Source organism: Carettochelys insculpta, chromosome 14 (assembly GCF_033958435.1).
Source record: "Carettochelys insculpta isolate YL-2023 chromosome 14, ASM3395843v1, whole genome shotgun sequence".
Taxonomy (NCBI): Eukaryota; Metazoa; Chordata; order Testudines; family Carettochelyidae; genus Carettochelys; species Carettochelys insculpta.
The window spans coordinates 22,695,232-22,710,094 of record NC_134150.1 but is presented as its reverse complement, the minus strand read 5'-3'; the positions used below and the strand labels follow the sequence as shown (position 1 = coordinate 22,710,094).

The window sequence follows — 14,863 nt, the reverse complement described above, 5'->3', positions numbered from 1 at the left end:
ATGTACCTGCTTTCTTACATCTAGAAATAGTATGTGAGTGTCTGAAGTAATTGTACACATTCTACTACTTGTACATTAGTGTATATTTCTAGCACAGTTTAATTCCATACCTGAAGCAGTTCTCGTCTTGAGTTTTGTTTTGACCATTACTGAAGGAGTCAAAGTTTTGTTATACTTCCTTTCATTCAGTAGTGGCTGTGAAAGTTTCTTAGCATCTCGTGTTTCAAAACTAAGTGCAATACCCCATGTTATACAGAGTCTGTTGCAGAACTTCACCCGCCTTGGCTAGCAGTCTTTTAAAACTGCACTTTGTACATTACTCAATAGCTGTTTTTTATTTGATGCAGATTTAGCGGTTTCGCCTGAAGAAACAGAGACTGCATCTGGTCTGAGCGCTTTAACACGCTGATCCTGTCCATTCTCCATTGCCTTTGGCAATTATGTATCCTTTAGGATTACGCTAAACTATTTAGTTTTCTATTTCCTCTGTTGTATTTCGGGGGGGGGGGTTGAGGGGGAAGGGAAGAAAGAGTTATTAATTAAAGCCTAGTCCATTATGTTTCCCGAGCCTGTCGAACATTTGTAAATACTTAGGCTGCGGCTGATCCCCTCCTTCCTGGTTAAGTTATTTAGCATGTTAGTTATTTGTATTGAATCACAGTCTATGTTATGTCTGATGTGTTGTCGTTGCAATGTGCAGTCAGAGTGACACTGATGGATGCGCCAATGGTTAGACGGACAGATGTTAGGGCGGATCTAACGGCATGCAATACCATAGCAGCAAAGGGGGTGGGGAGGGAGTGAAGAGCGAGCGCGCGAGAGAGACTGGGCTAAAAACATCCCGATTCAGTGAAAGTCGCTCATTTCTGGTGCAAACAACGCAGCCAGCCACACGCACACACACGCGGGTTTTGGGGAGGGAGGGAGGGAGGGGGAACGTGTCCGTGTAGCCTCCTCAGCAGCTCTGATCCTTGTTTCTGTGGTCAGATACTAGAGCAGAGAAGCAACCAGCAAATGTCAATGAAATGGAGCTGAGCGAATTTGGCAGCGCAAGCGGCGTTTGACAACTCACCATTTTCTCGGTGGCAAGACATGTTTCGTTTTTCCCCCCAACAGTAGCAATTTTCCGGGCACTTTAGGCGGCTGCGATTTTTTTCATCCTAAAGATCGACTTTTTTAAAAAAAAAATACTACCACTAATAATACCAAAAAGCCCCTCCCTCCCCTCCCGAAAACTTCTCCGCCCTTTCAGGTCAAGTATCTGAATTTCCTGCAACTTGGAGAGAGGAAGGAAGAGCAAAGGGAACGCCAAGCCGGCTTTGCAAGATGAGAAGACGCAGCAACATCTGCACTGAGTAAGGTATTTGGAAGGATCCCAAATCTCGAAGAATGGGGGCGAGTGGAGATGTTCTGATCTTACCGTAAAAGTGAGATCATCCTTCTCCCCCCCCGCCCCGTGGAAAAAGGGGAGAGAGAGAGAGAGACAGAGAGGAGGAAAATTATTTGCTACTGGTGTTTGCTTCACTTCTCTGAAGTACAGGCAGCATCTTGGGACTAAGACGATGGTCTGTGATTTGCTGTAGCTGTCATTAAATATCTATCAGCCACACAAAGCGAGGCGAGGGGTTGTGGTGGTGGTGGTGGGGGGCGGGGGTTGCAGCTGGCAGCCACGAAGGTGTTTGGCAGCTTCTGAGCCCGGTTCGCAAAGCACTTGAAACACCCTGCGAGTCCATCCCTCTTCCTCTGATGTACATTATCGCAACCCAGGAGTACGCAATCAAACGCGCACCGCATCGATTCGCCGGCGCTCGCTAGACCCGGGATTTCGCCGATGAACTAGGAACCCGCCCCTCCCCCGCCCGCCGCCAAAAGTAGTCTTGAAGGGAGAGTTTGGGAGCGCGCGGGGCGGCGAAGGGAGGGGGGGGCCCGGGGGGCCCGCCGGCGCTGCCCCGTCTCCCCACCGCCGGCGGCGCGGGGCACGGCGGCGGCGGCGGCGAGAAGAGACCCCGAGGCATTACCGCCCGCCGGAGCTACTCGGTGAGACGCGCCCAGAGCCAGCCGGAGAGGCGCAAAGTGGAGTTTGCTCGCTGCTCGGGGGCCCAGCAAGGTGTGCGCGGTGCCAGGCGGGGCGCTGGATGGGCGTTCGCCGCGGCCGCTGCAGCCGGCGAGCTCCCCAGACCCGGGGCGCGTCGGTAAGTTGGGGAGGAGGGCGGGAGGCGGGAGGTTGGTGATGGGTTGTATTTTTTAACTGCACCGGAGGGGGCAGGGGGGAGGACCGAACTTAACGCTCCGGGCCGCCCGCAACGAGGGGGTGGAAGAGAAAAGCAGGACGATCCCCCAAGCACATCGGCTCTCTCCCCCCTCCGACCCCCCCCCCAGCGGCCGGTGGGTCCCCCTTGCCCCCAGGCTGCTCCTGCCCGAGTCACGCCGGGCTGGCTGGCTCCTGTCTCCCCGTGACTGATCTGCTGTCAGCTCGCAGGGAGCCGACCTGCCTCGGCACATCAGGCCTCTATGGAGAGAGGCTCCAGGTGCTTAGGTGGGTGGGAGCCGGAACGGGGCAATTGCACCACCCCCCATCCCCGCCTCGTTAGCGGGGCTCAAATGGGGGCAGCGGGGTGCCCCATTTCTCCCCACGGGCCTGGGGGTGGCGGGGCCGGGGCTGGGCTGGGAGGTGGGCTCGCCAGGGGAGGGGGCATGGACGGGTCACGGGTGGCCGTGTCTTTGGCCGCGGTGGGCAGCGCCCCTTGCCCGGGCAGCAGATGGGTACCCCCGTTTGCAAGGGGCAGCTCCGGCAGGGGGCGGCGAAGCGAGGGCCCCGGGGAGGATTTGGGCTGGGGAGTCCTTCTCGCTGCGGGGGGATCTCCCGGCAGCCGAGCTGGGGGCGGCACAGGAGCGTGGATCCCGCGGGGTCTGGCTGGCGAAGTTAGGAGGCAGCCAGACGAAGGGTCACGGCGGGGGAGGGCAGCGGGGGTGCTCCCCGGCAGCCAGTCCCTCCGGCTGCGCCTGCAGCGCGCTGCGCAGAGTTGAGGCGCGGGCCGGGGGGCGGTGGGAGCGCGGGGCCCCGCTCGCTCGCTCGCTCGCTCTCCGCCGACTAGTTGGAGTGACACTGCGATCATCTCGTTTCCCTTCAAGCTTCGCCTGTTGCCGCCGCCGCCGCTCCAGCGCCGAGCCAGGAGCCGGAGCCCGGGAGCCCGGAGTGCAGCCTGAAGCTCCGCCGCCTCCTGCCACCAGCGACCCCCCCTTCTTTATGCCGTGATCTCCGGGGCCGGCCAGGCAGCGGGCGTGCGCGGCGGGGCGGAGCGGACGGCGGGCGCTCCCCGGCCCTCCTGCGCGCACCCCTCCTCGGGGGGCTTCCCCGCCGCCGGGCTCCGGGGCGATTTGTCAAACTTCCCCCCGCGCCTGCCCGCGGCTGCGGGGCTGCCCTCCCCCTGCGCGCCGCCGCCGCCTCGCCGGCTCTGTGCATGCACAGCCGCACCGCCCGCCAGCCCTCCAGCCGAGCCTGGAGCCGCTCGCCGGATCTCCGGGGCTGAAGCAACTCTTCCCACCCCCGCCCCGAAGAAGCCCACCCCCTGCTGGCACCCGCGGCGGCGGCAGGAGCTCAGCATGCCGAGGAGGAAGCAGCAAGCGCCCCGGCGCGCAGCAGGTACGCGGGATGCCTTCCCCGGCGGTTTGTTTCTCCTCTCTCTGGCTCTTTCGTAACTGCTCTCGGGCGGGCAGAGCGCGTTGGGCTGGCGCGGAGCGCCCCTGCCGCCTCCCTGCCTGCCCTGGATTGCACGCGGCGCGCCTGGGGCTGTGCCCAGGAAACTTGGGCAGGCAGACACGCCACTGCGGCTGAGGGATGTTTCCCCCCTGGGGGCAGGAGGGCATGGTAGCTTTTTTCCTACTTTCGGTTTAGTCCCAGCTCTCCCCCCCCTTCCCCTTCTCTCTGCCATTCCTCTGCCTTGGGGCCAACGCTGGAGGGAAAGGAGGGGATATAATGCATGTTGAATAGATGTGTGTGACTCCAGGGAAAGAGAAGCCAATGTTGCTCATTTCCAATTCCTGCTTTGGCACTGCTCTGATTTTCTTCCCTTACTTCCCCATAGCTCTCCATCCCCATCTTTCGCTCTCTCACAAACAGTTTATGAAAGGCATTGATAATTGATTTGGAAGCAGGGGTAGGGTGTGTGTGTGTGTGTGTGTGTGTGTGTGTGTCTGTATATATATTTGTAGGCATGTATGGTTACTGGCACAGAGCGATATGCCAGGCTGGCAGTGTTGCTTTAAGATCAGTCCAGACAACAGTCCTCTTCCCCAAGTTTATCTTTCTGCCTCTTCCACTTGTACTGCAGGGAAGACACCTCCACTGGACCAGCAGATCTGCCTGGTTGGTCACTTTCTTTGGCAACCTCTCCCCTTAATCCAATTCATTTTTCATTTATGAGCCCAAGCTGGGAAGCTCCAAAGGGATCTTGTGTATTGTATGATGACTAGCCAGTTTTTTTTATGCTTGGTTTATGTTATCCCTCTTCTTTTAAAAAAAAGGAAAAAAAGTGTGGGGGCGGGGGGAGAAAAGAAATCTTTTCTGGCTTTACCTTTGTGGATTTTGTTTTCTTGCTTTGTGCCTTGAACGTCAACTCCTGTTAAACTTGAGAAGCGTTTTCTGGAAAAGCCAGATTGGAGGTGGAGAGGTGGGGGAAAATCCCAATAAAAACATAATTTTACAGTAATGGAGGTATGTAGGATGGAAAAAGGTTTCCTTGGCCTGTTGCCATCCTTGATTTGATGGCTGATTGATTGCCTGTCATCTGGCTGCCTTTGATCTATTCATTCCCGATAAACATCAATAAATCACTTGCCATGGTAACGCCAGACTCAGTGATGTCATATATGGCCTGTCAGCTCCATGTCAGTGCAACTTCAGGAACTTCTGGTTAGTTTTGTGACATAATCACACAGCATTTTAATATGGATGGTACTTGAACTGAATGGGTGGAAAGAGAGAGATACACTCTTCTTTAGGAAGGGTTAGCTGTTGTAGGGATCAGTAATTAAGTGTAGAAATGAAGAATTGGTGCATTCTTTAGGAGGAATTGATATGTGTGGTACACATCAATGTAATAATTTTCCAATTGAGTGTAGTAGTATTTTTAATTAGTCCATTCTGTGGTACCTACTAAAACTTAAAGAACTGTAATCCTGCTGCTTACAAGAGCACTGTTAGAAAAAAATGAATTAAAATTTGCCAGGGCATAAGCTCTTGAAGTGGTATGATTTGAAGTTGGTAAGTAGCAACCAACACAGTGAATAACATAATGTACAGAGCTGTTTGAACATTTTCTCTCCACTGTTAGTGTATACTTAAGTTTAACACACATTTTTTGTTTTTGTAATGGAAGAAACTAGTTCACAGCAGATTTTGTAGTTTTAGTCTTCATCCTGACCTTTGAAATGATTTGAAGTGCAATGAGGTAATATACTGTACAAACATTTTAACTAAATAATTCCCTTTAATATGTTGCATTTCTGGTTAGTGTAATCAGAGAGTGACAGAGCTTTGTCCTGCAACATAATTTGAAAAAGCTTCAAAATTCAATTTAATTTTTGAACAATTTGGTTTTCAGAAAAGTTGGTCACGTTCTTCAGAGAGGTGAGCTATAGGTTAGACTTTGTTCAGACAGTAGGAGAATCTTTCCCAGGTGAACTCATACGTTTTGAAGTACTCTCTTTCTGGTTTAAGTGAGCTAGCTGTGATGTATGATATATATCTTTTGCATTTTGTAAAAGTGTAATCTTTACATTTTTAGCTTTTAGGTTGTCAGATAAAAATTTTATTATTATAATTGCTTCCTGATAAATGCTGTTTTATTAATCAGACTGGAAATATTATTTTTCCTATTAGCAGCATAGGCAAAGCATTTTTTACACTTTTTTTTAAAAAACAGCTCAGAAATAGCAGGTTAAGAAATAGTCATTACAAAAAACTTGACTGCAGGACTAATAGGAGATGGAAGAATGGTTTTGCTCTATCAAAATGACCCGTCAAAACGACTTTGTTTCATATTTGATTTAATTGTCTCTCTCCTGACAGGCACATTCATCAATAGCTTAATGGTCAATCAGAAGTTGGCAGAGTGAGTGCTTTCATTCTTTCCCATACACTAGCTTTGGCTTTACTTTATCAAAATGCCTCTGCCTAATGGATATGGGGGATGTAGAATGACTGAAGGGCTACTTATTTAAGAAGAGTGGCGGAGGGGGGGAACACCAAAACATTTATGCTGTTAAGTGCATGAAGATAAATAAGTAAGCTGTGTGAGGATTTTTTTAAAATTATTATTATGAGGCAAAAGAAACTTCTCATTTCTCCCCCCCGCCCCTGCTTCTTTTGGCTTCACAGCTGCAAGTTATAAGGTTCATGACTGTTTTTGTGGCATACTGAGAGTGATGACAAATTGATTGCTTTGTACTGGTAGACCAAAAATAAAATAATAATAAAAAAGACTGGGAGGATGGGGGTGAAGAGGGGAAATTAAAGATGTCTGCTGATTGGTAACTCAGGAAATCCAGTCCCCAGCAACCTTGAGAATACTCGAGATTTTTTTTTCTCCATACTGAAAGGTCCGCTCAGCCATAAAAAAAGAAAAGTTGTTTTGCCAGCTTCATTAGTGTTCACCTAATTAGCTGTAAACCTGATGGATTCCTGACAGCTTTAATGATTGGAGATGACAAGCTCCACGCAGTGTCATCCAGCAGAATTAGGTTTGCAGCTAGTTTGATGTAATCAAGTTGATATTACACAGTCCTGGTTGCCTTTAGTTGTGCATTAACTCAATTTTCTGCTGCAGGTGACAAATGGGCTTTGGTACCTGGATAATCATGTCATAGGAATTAGGGCCCTTTTAATGGTCTGGAGTAGAATAACAACAACAAAGAACTCTCAGCAGCACAGAGCTTGCAGACATAACAGACAGGTGCACAAATTCTTTATGTCTAGCCCAAGTGTTAACACCACACTGTTGAAGACTAAAGCTGTCTCTAAGAATCAAGAATTGCTAAAAATGAAAGTTTCAGTTTGTTTGCTTTAAGTCAGATGATTCTCATGGACAAACTAGGGGAAAATGTCAGAGGATCATAGTTTTTAACTACACTTGTTAATGCAAGGGGAAGATCTAAATTCCATTTGCTGTTCCAGTGACTTTTGCCATTTAAGTTAGAGAGAAAAACACTTATTAGTTAAAGGCTACTGTGTAGGAGAGCTAAGACATACTATACTAATGGAGGCCAGTCTAGTTCATGCAAACAATAATTATCTATCTTTAAATTATAGCTTTCACTTTCCTTTTTTTTTTTTTTTAAACCAAGCACATCTATTTAAAAGATTGAGAAAATACGGTTGTAGTTCTCATTGACTGAAGGGACTTAATACACATTCTGTCTACCTTCCACTATTGCTTTTTAGAAGGACTGGAAACGGCAACAATTTGTTGGAAACTCATTTACATATTTTTATTATTATTGAATGAAACAGTTACTGGTTTCAGGCCCACACAGTAATGCTGTTCTTGAAACCTCTGTAGTTGGGGGCTGTGATTTTTTTTCTACTAAAATGTGTTCTGAACAGTAGGGATAATCTACACACGTTCTATTCTGTATTTAGCTGTCTAAACCCAACCTTAGTGCTTCCACTCTGAACAGGCACACACTGTCAATGTGAACACTTTCATATAACCGATCGATTGATTTTCAAAGGTGCCGAGCATCTCTTATTTCCATTGCCTTTAGTGATGTTTGTGGGTTCTCAGCAGCTTTGAAAATCAGGCCAAATTGTTTTGCAAATATTTTGTTGAGATATGACACAGGGGTCTTTAGACAGAATTCTAGACATGCAGATGTGAGTTCAGGAAGTTGAACGCATTCCTTAATTCATGAAAATTGCTTGAAGCTACATAAATACCCTGCAACTAAATACATAGCCCCTAAAGTATATGGAGCGATATAGTAGACTACCTATAAAGGTACTTGCAGTGTCAGCCTTTGGTATGTTACTTGCCTCCAAACCTGCCACATATTTTTCTGTTGGACAGAGATTGTTCCTAGCAGCAAGCTGACAAAATGATTAGTTATGGCTGTCCTCTGCTTTTTTTCTGCAAAGTATGAGGAACAATGCAAAAAGAAAACAGGGTATAAATGTAAAAAGGCCTGATAGATTCCACAGAATATCCTGCTGGAAAACAGAATTTTCGAGAATCAGCTGCCATTGCTCCCATTAGCTTGACAGCTGTCAATTAGGGCTTCAGTGCTCTCCTGGGCCACAGTTTATTGCATGCGGTTGATGTTGTCATTTTGTTCTCAGTTTTGCCTTGAGCGCTATCATGAGCAGGAGTGAAATAGTCAATAACTGATGTATCAGCAGTTATTTCTTAAATTGGCTCACAAGTCTGCATTTTTCCTCTTTTTACTAAAGATTGTTTTGTAAAGTGATTAGAATGAATTGTGACTGCTGCAGGGTTATGGGAAATGCAGTGAAGCTAGGGTGAGTTAGCAGGATTAGAGTGGTTCCTTTTTGTCAATGCTATTTCCAGGATTAGTGTAACCTAAAGTGTAGAAAAGATCTCCTTCAGGGTAAGGTGCATGGTAAATTTTAAAGTATAGTGTTAAATGGGTGAAAAGAAATCATTTACTATAGCATCAAATAGCCTCACAAGTAGCTTTCTGTACAAACCTTGTAACTAGCTAGCCTTACCATCTATCTAGTAGCCTATATTTTACACCAATGTCTTGACTGTTTCTCAGCTCATCCAAATTTGAATACAGCCCCATTTCATGACACAGCTACTCAGTTAACTGTAAAAATGCCTAAAATACTATATTGCAAAGTAGGAGTGTGAGTGTTTGCATGCACACATGTACATATACATAATACTGAAAATAATATATGTAGTACAATCCTGTTTTATCTGTAAATTGCTGGAGATGGGCTGTTTAGTAAATGATACTCAGGTGTTCAAGACTGGGATTTTTTTTTTTTTAATTCAGTTACACCCCAAATTGTGGTTTATGTGCTTGAAGTTAAAAATGAAAGGGGGAGTACAATATATTGTATTTAGTAACAATGATATGGACTAGTACATCCAGACAGATAATATGCAGTTGTAATTAGACTGAATAGACAGGCATTCATTTTTAAATTCTTTGACACATGCATAAAATAGTCATATAATAAGATAAGATGACAATTTTATGTTAGGTTGATAAAGTGTCCCGATACATGCATTTAAATGTCTGTAAGCCTTTTTTTATCCAGACAGATTAATTCTAGTTTCCAGCATTTGCAGTTAGTCATTAAATTAATTTTAAAAATCCCTAAACAATGGATGTGTTTCTTTTTTGTGTGTCATTACCTAAGGCATGAGAACTGGAAACATTTACTCAGTTAGTTTTTCCTGGATTTCGATGTTACTAATAAATAACATCAGAAATTGGTTCAAAGAATTGAACGCATCACCCATGAGCAGACTGTATTGTAGTTTTTTAAGAATAGTAATGCAGATTAGAACATTATAAGTGCTTGAAATTGTTTCTGACCATTTACATGAAAAAACTGTAATGGTTTAGGTAAAGGGTTTGTTGTTACAAAGGCTGTAAGACTTTTTCCCCATAATTTTCCCAATATTACTACTGAAAGACATTTTTAACCAACAGATAGTCCATCAGTATTTAATAGTCTACAGAATTTAAACACTTGTCATTGTTTTCTTGAAATAATTTCCATCTTTATGGTTACAATCAGTTGTGTATATCTATGCTGGGGGGGGAAGGGGGAGAAATCACCAAAGGTCATAGAATACCTGAAAGCTTTTTCCAATTCAGTTATCTTGTTTGCTCAAACAGTAAAGGTGTGTCTCTTCAAGAATAATCCAACTTTGTGTTTGTGCTTAATTATAAATTATTAATTCATAACGTCAGGACATATGTTATTAACTATGACTCTCTTTTCTTCATCCAGAACAGCTGTGTAGGAATCGGTTAAATTCACTATATTTGTTGGTGTGAGAGTTTACCAAATGAAGAACTCTCCATTCTTAGTCTACATTACCACTCAGCTTCCCTTCTTGTCGGATTGGGATTCCTTTTTTTTTTAAAGCAGTTAGAGTATATTTGACATTGTTTAGAGTAAACTTCTTATCTTTCACATAATTAAGCACATTCACAATAAACAAACATTTTTGTGGAGGTGATTGTTATGTGCTGGCCATGAATAATTCTTGTTTTAGCAAGACTGTATTAAGGTAGGGAGGTCAAAAGGACGACTCCATAAGCTTCTTGTGGGGGAACGTAATACAATTTTCATGCCCCAGTACCAAACTCCCCGCCAAACTTAACAAGTTTATGTAGAAGAGAGACCTGTTTTATTATACGTTTGGAGTGACTGAAATTCATTTACTTTTGATATTCATTTCCATCATTAAATTGAGCCCTGTGTTTCAGTTTCTTATGTGTTCTTTGTGGAATGCATGTTGCATAAAATAGGCAATTTTTAATGAACAATTTAATGTAAATGGGTTCTGAATTTAAATTAATATTAATGAAGCTTTGAGTGAATTTATTTTGCATACGTAAAGGCTTGTAACTCTTTCTCCCACACACTCTTGTCTTTATGTACTAACACATTTGTTAGGTGGATTGGCTAGTTTCTATTTTTTGTGTGAAAAAATTCTTTAATGGATTTTACATGGTTATTTGTGCTAGTTCAGCTTTAAGCAGACCACTTTCTCTATTTTAAAAATATATTTGATTTTACATGCACATGTGAGGAGTTAACCTTTTAAACATCTTTGCCCCTCTGTTTCTTAAATTTTTGAATTTAGTTTTGCATTTATGCTTCGGGAGAAATTTATTCCAACAATAGTTACTACATTCAAGATGTTTTCTTTCTTTGGCTTACCTCTAATGCATTATGTATTCAGGAATGATGGGATGTTCTATAATTAATTCTGTTAGATGTAATTGCTATAATCACTTTGATGTTACACATAATAAAAGTAATATGGTAAGCATATGAAAAAATATAAACACCTTATTGTAACGGGCTAAGTAAAATTCCTTTTTAAAATCTTGTTTAAAGCTAAACTTTCTGTTCCTTTTTTTGTCAAAGGTGACACTTTTATTAAAATGACATTAATTTTTAAATGAATGGATTTTGGAAATGGGAAAGTCTCTAACTGGCGGAGAATCTCAGCTAGTTGTGTGTATGTAGATTTGACACTATAATCCATTAAAGATATAATTAGTTAAGAAGCCAGTCTTTGTAGATGTTGCAAGTGACATGCAAATATCACCATGTAGCTGATGAAATACGGGAGAAATTTGTATTTTGTATTTAAATAAAATACATAGTAAGTTACATAGAAGTAGAGCAGTTATCAGTTGAATACTTTCTTGTAGTGGAGAATGGTGGGAAATATGAAAATGTCTGAAGCTTAGCAAGTAACTAGTGTGGGACTTGTTTGAGCGTAGGTCCAAGTGGGGATGATTTTTTTTTTCTTCTCTTTTTTTAGAAATAGCTTTGAATTATTACTTGACAATTTTTGATAGGCGGCAAGTGGGGAAAAAGATCTAGAATGAGATATACAATGAGATATCACTAAAACAAGAAATGTTAATATTGTCATAGTTGTTGATTAGTTGTATGCTATATTTAATGCTGCAAAGATCTCTTGGTATTGTTTTTATGTTAGCAGGTCTCTCTCCTCCTCCCATTTATATTTTACTATCTTGTGTTTTCTAAACAATTGAGTGTATACATCAGGCTGCGAGTGTGAACTCTAAAGCAAAGTAGAAAAGAAGATTTTCCACTCCTGTTATTTTCAAATCATAGTCTTTTGTGTAGGGAGGAGAAGAGGTATTGCACTGAACTTGTAAGCTGAACAAACAATCCCAAACCAGCCTCTTATTGTATTGTTCTAAAGGAAGAACAGCAAAGAACAGGGTGCTGTTTTTGAGTATTTCTGGGACTGGGCTCTGTGCCTGAAGTCCTTTTCCTGCTAGGTCAAGCCTGTTGCTGAAGGGGCCAGATCTCAGCAGGGGCCTCCTGAGGCTTGGCGAGGCTGTTCAAGACTGGCAGCCATCAGTCATCCATCTGTGACACAGAGTCTGTTTTTGATGGCAGGGATGATAAAAGGCCTGGGAACTGTATAGGCCCTTGTAATCAGGGCCAGTGCTGACATCCTTCTCAACTTTGACAGCTTCTTCCTTTTCTCTCTTCACCGCCAAGACTGTCTCAACTGATTTTTTTTTCCCCCTCTCTCTCTTGTTTCATGTACTTGATCAGTCTCAGATGCTGGGAATTATTTTTTTCTGTAGGGAGGGGGAGTGTTTCTTTTGGTTTGTGGGTTGGGCAGGTGTGAGAGGAAGTCTGTTTTTTTTTTTTTTTTTTGTACTGTAGGCCTGTTGCTAATTAATGTTCCTCCATAAGATTCTGTCGGAGTTGAGTAATGTTTTTGATCTTTATGCCTGATAACTGCATACTTAATGAGATTTCAAAGCTGTGAGTGCAGCTCCCTACAATTATTGACAGATGCCTTTTCTTTGCCATTGGGTTCAGCTTCATAAATCCTCTTGCAGTAATGAGGTTCAGAAGTGCCACCCTGCCAGTGAGCTAATGAAAGAGGGGGGGAGGGAGGGAGCAGCTCAAGCCTGCCTGACACATTTTTTTCCTTTAAAATTTACTATGCAGATGTCAAGCTGTGGGACGATTACTTCAAACATGCTAATTTTTATCTTGCTTTTGTGTCAAGCCTGCATGCCATTTTTCCCCCCAGTAATAAATAAAAATAGAAACCTCAACCTATTTAAATTTTATCATGGATCATAACTATTGAAGACTTTGATAGATGTGTGTTCTTTTGCAGTTTCCAGTCAGTGGAACAATTTTTTGAAATCCGAAGGGCAGAGAGAGGATAAAAAAAACAAAAGTGCTCCTTGGTCCGCACGTCAGCCTGCCCTAACCATGCACTTGAAACAGCGTAGATTTCATTTTAGAGTTCTGAAACTAAATCCTGGTGGAGAATAGTCACACCATGCCAAACAGTCGATTTCCTTTTCAGCAGAGCCATATATCACTGACCCACCCTTTCCTCCTGACAGAATGACATGTGTCATTTATCAAATGGGCCTTGCCAGACAGTGAGGGAGGGGTGTGTGTGTATGGGGACAGCACAGTTTTATGCAGTGCTGTCTTTTCCCCTTAGTACAGCATGGCTACAACAGCACTGGCGATATGGGGAGAGGGAAAGAGACAGGAAGACAGAAAGTGTGTGTGTGTTTGGTGAGGGGGGGTAGATTGGCAGAGTGACTGAGGAGGTTATGTTCTTTCATATTATCTGCTAAGTCCTGTTGTTGAAACCTCTTAAGCTTTTATTCTCCCCCTCCCTGTTTCTCTCTCTCTCTCTCTTTTTTTTTTTTTTTAGTTTGGCAGTTGGAAGAAACTGGCTGACACGTATCATTCAAGCAGCACCAGCTTGCTGGGGGTTGTGTAAATGAATCTGGGAGCTCTCAGTTTCACATGATTCAAACGTGCATTATTGAAGATGGATGTTCCTTAAAAAAAGATTGATGATGGATATCAGGCTTATAGTGCCATTTATCATTTTGAATATTATTTAGACTTGCTGTGTAAAGCTGTAACTTGAGAGCTGGATGAGCTGGGACAGAGTGGAGGCCTGGATGTGCACGTTTTGATTGATGGCTTTGCTTTCTCATTGTTTGTTACCAGATCCTAGCTGGTCATTATAGGAGTGCCTTACAGTTGTTTTAGGGGTTGGGTTTGGGTGTGTGAGTGAGAGAGAGTTTCAATGGGAAAAATTTAGACAAATCTGTAGATTACTGCAAGGATGCAGGCAAGACTTTCATGAACACAACTACATACTGTACATAACATTAAAATATAAACAGGACTGTAGTTGCTAAAGTAAAATGTTGTCTGACATTGTCAGGTCTAGTATAAAATACATTTTAAAATATGCATGTGAAAAGATTAACACAATATGACTTCTTTTCACCAACTGGCTACACTTTAATACAACAACAGTGAAGAAAGACACTTACTTGTAAAATAATTATTTCAGTGTTTACAATTTTCCCTTCCATCCATCCATTTCAGGGAGTCTCTAAACTGTAGAGTTTGCCTCCAGATATTTGGTACCTGGGCTGGCCGATATGTCTATGCTTAGCTAGGATAAGCACCTCACTTTTCTTTATTTTTTATTTTTTGGAAGTACTTTTACAATTACTGGCACAGCCCCCAACCTGCTGGAAAAATTAAGGATGCAGCATTGCATGAGCAATTAGGTCTTGAATCACTTGGAACTGTAAGCAGTGACTACCATGAAATGTGCACTTAGTGCAACAATGTTACTCAATTTTCAGAACTGAATAAAATAGAAACCTAAAATAATCATGCATTCATGCACAAGCATTTTGGGGCAAGTGGTTCAAGGTCAGTGCCATGTATGTCTTGGAGTTTGCTAAGTGAATTTCATATGTCTTGTATGGCACATGCTGGAGAAATTAAATAAACAATGATGGTAGTAGAAGTTAGATTTTGATAGCTTTTCATGAAAGGAAATCAGTTTTAGTTTGCCATAGTTTGTAAAAGTCGATGACAGATCTGAATCATTGTTAAGTCAGATGAACTTTTTGCTTCATTGCAAGAAGCCTATCTAGTGGGAGAGACTTTCAAAAACAATTAATAATCTAATATATTGCATGATGGCTTAGCACATATACCATATAAAATGATCACTAGTGCTGTGTGTGTTTTTAAAAAAAAGTTTAGCAGTGATCTGCTGTTTGCTATTCCTTTCACAAATCCCTTTCATTT

The 14,863-nt window shown here is 43.2% G+C and overlaps 1 protein-coding gene across 1 annotated transcript in view; it reads left to right on the top strand.

The window, feature by feature from the left end:
- The first annotated feature begins 1,886 nt into the window (after positions 1-1,886).
- Positions 1,887-14,863, top strand: part of TSHZ3 (teashirt zinc finger homeobox 3) — an 83,058-nt gene continuing 70,081 nt past the window's right edge. Inside the window, exons 1-2 of the mRNA XM_075009038.1 lie at positions 1,887-2,192; positions 3,133-3,643. Of these exons, the coding sequence (XP_074865139.1) occupies positions 3,604-3,643 (40 nt within the window). The 5' untranslated portion in view covers positions 1,887-2,192; positions 3,133-3,603. The remainder of the gene's footprint in view (positions 2,193-3,132; positions 3,644-14,863) is intronic.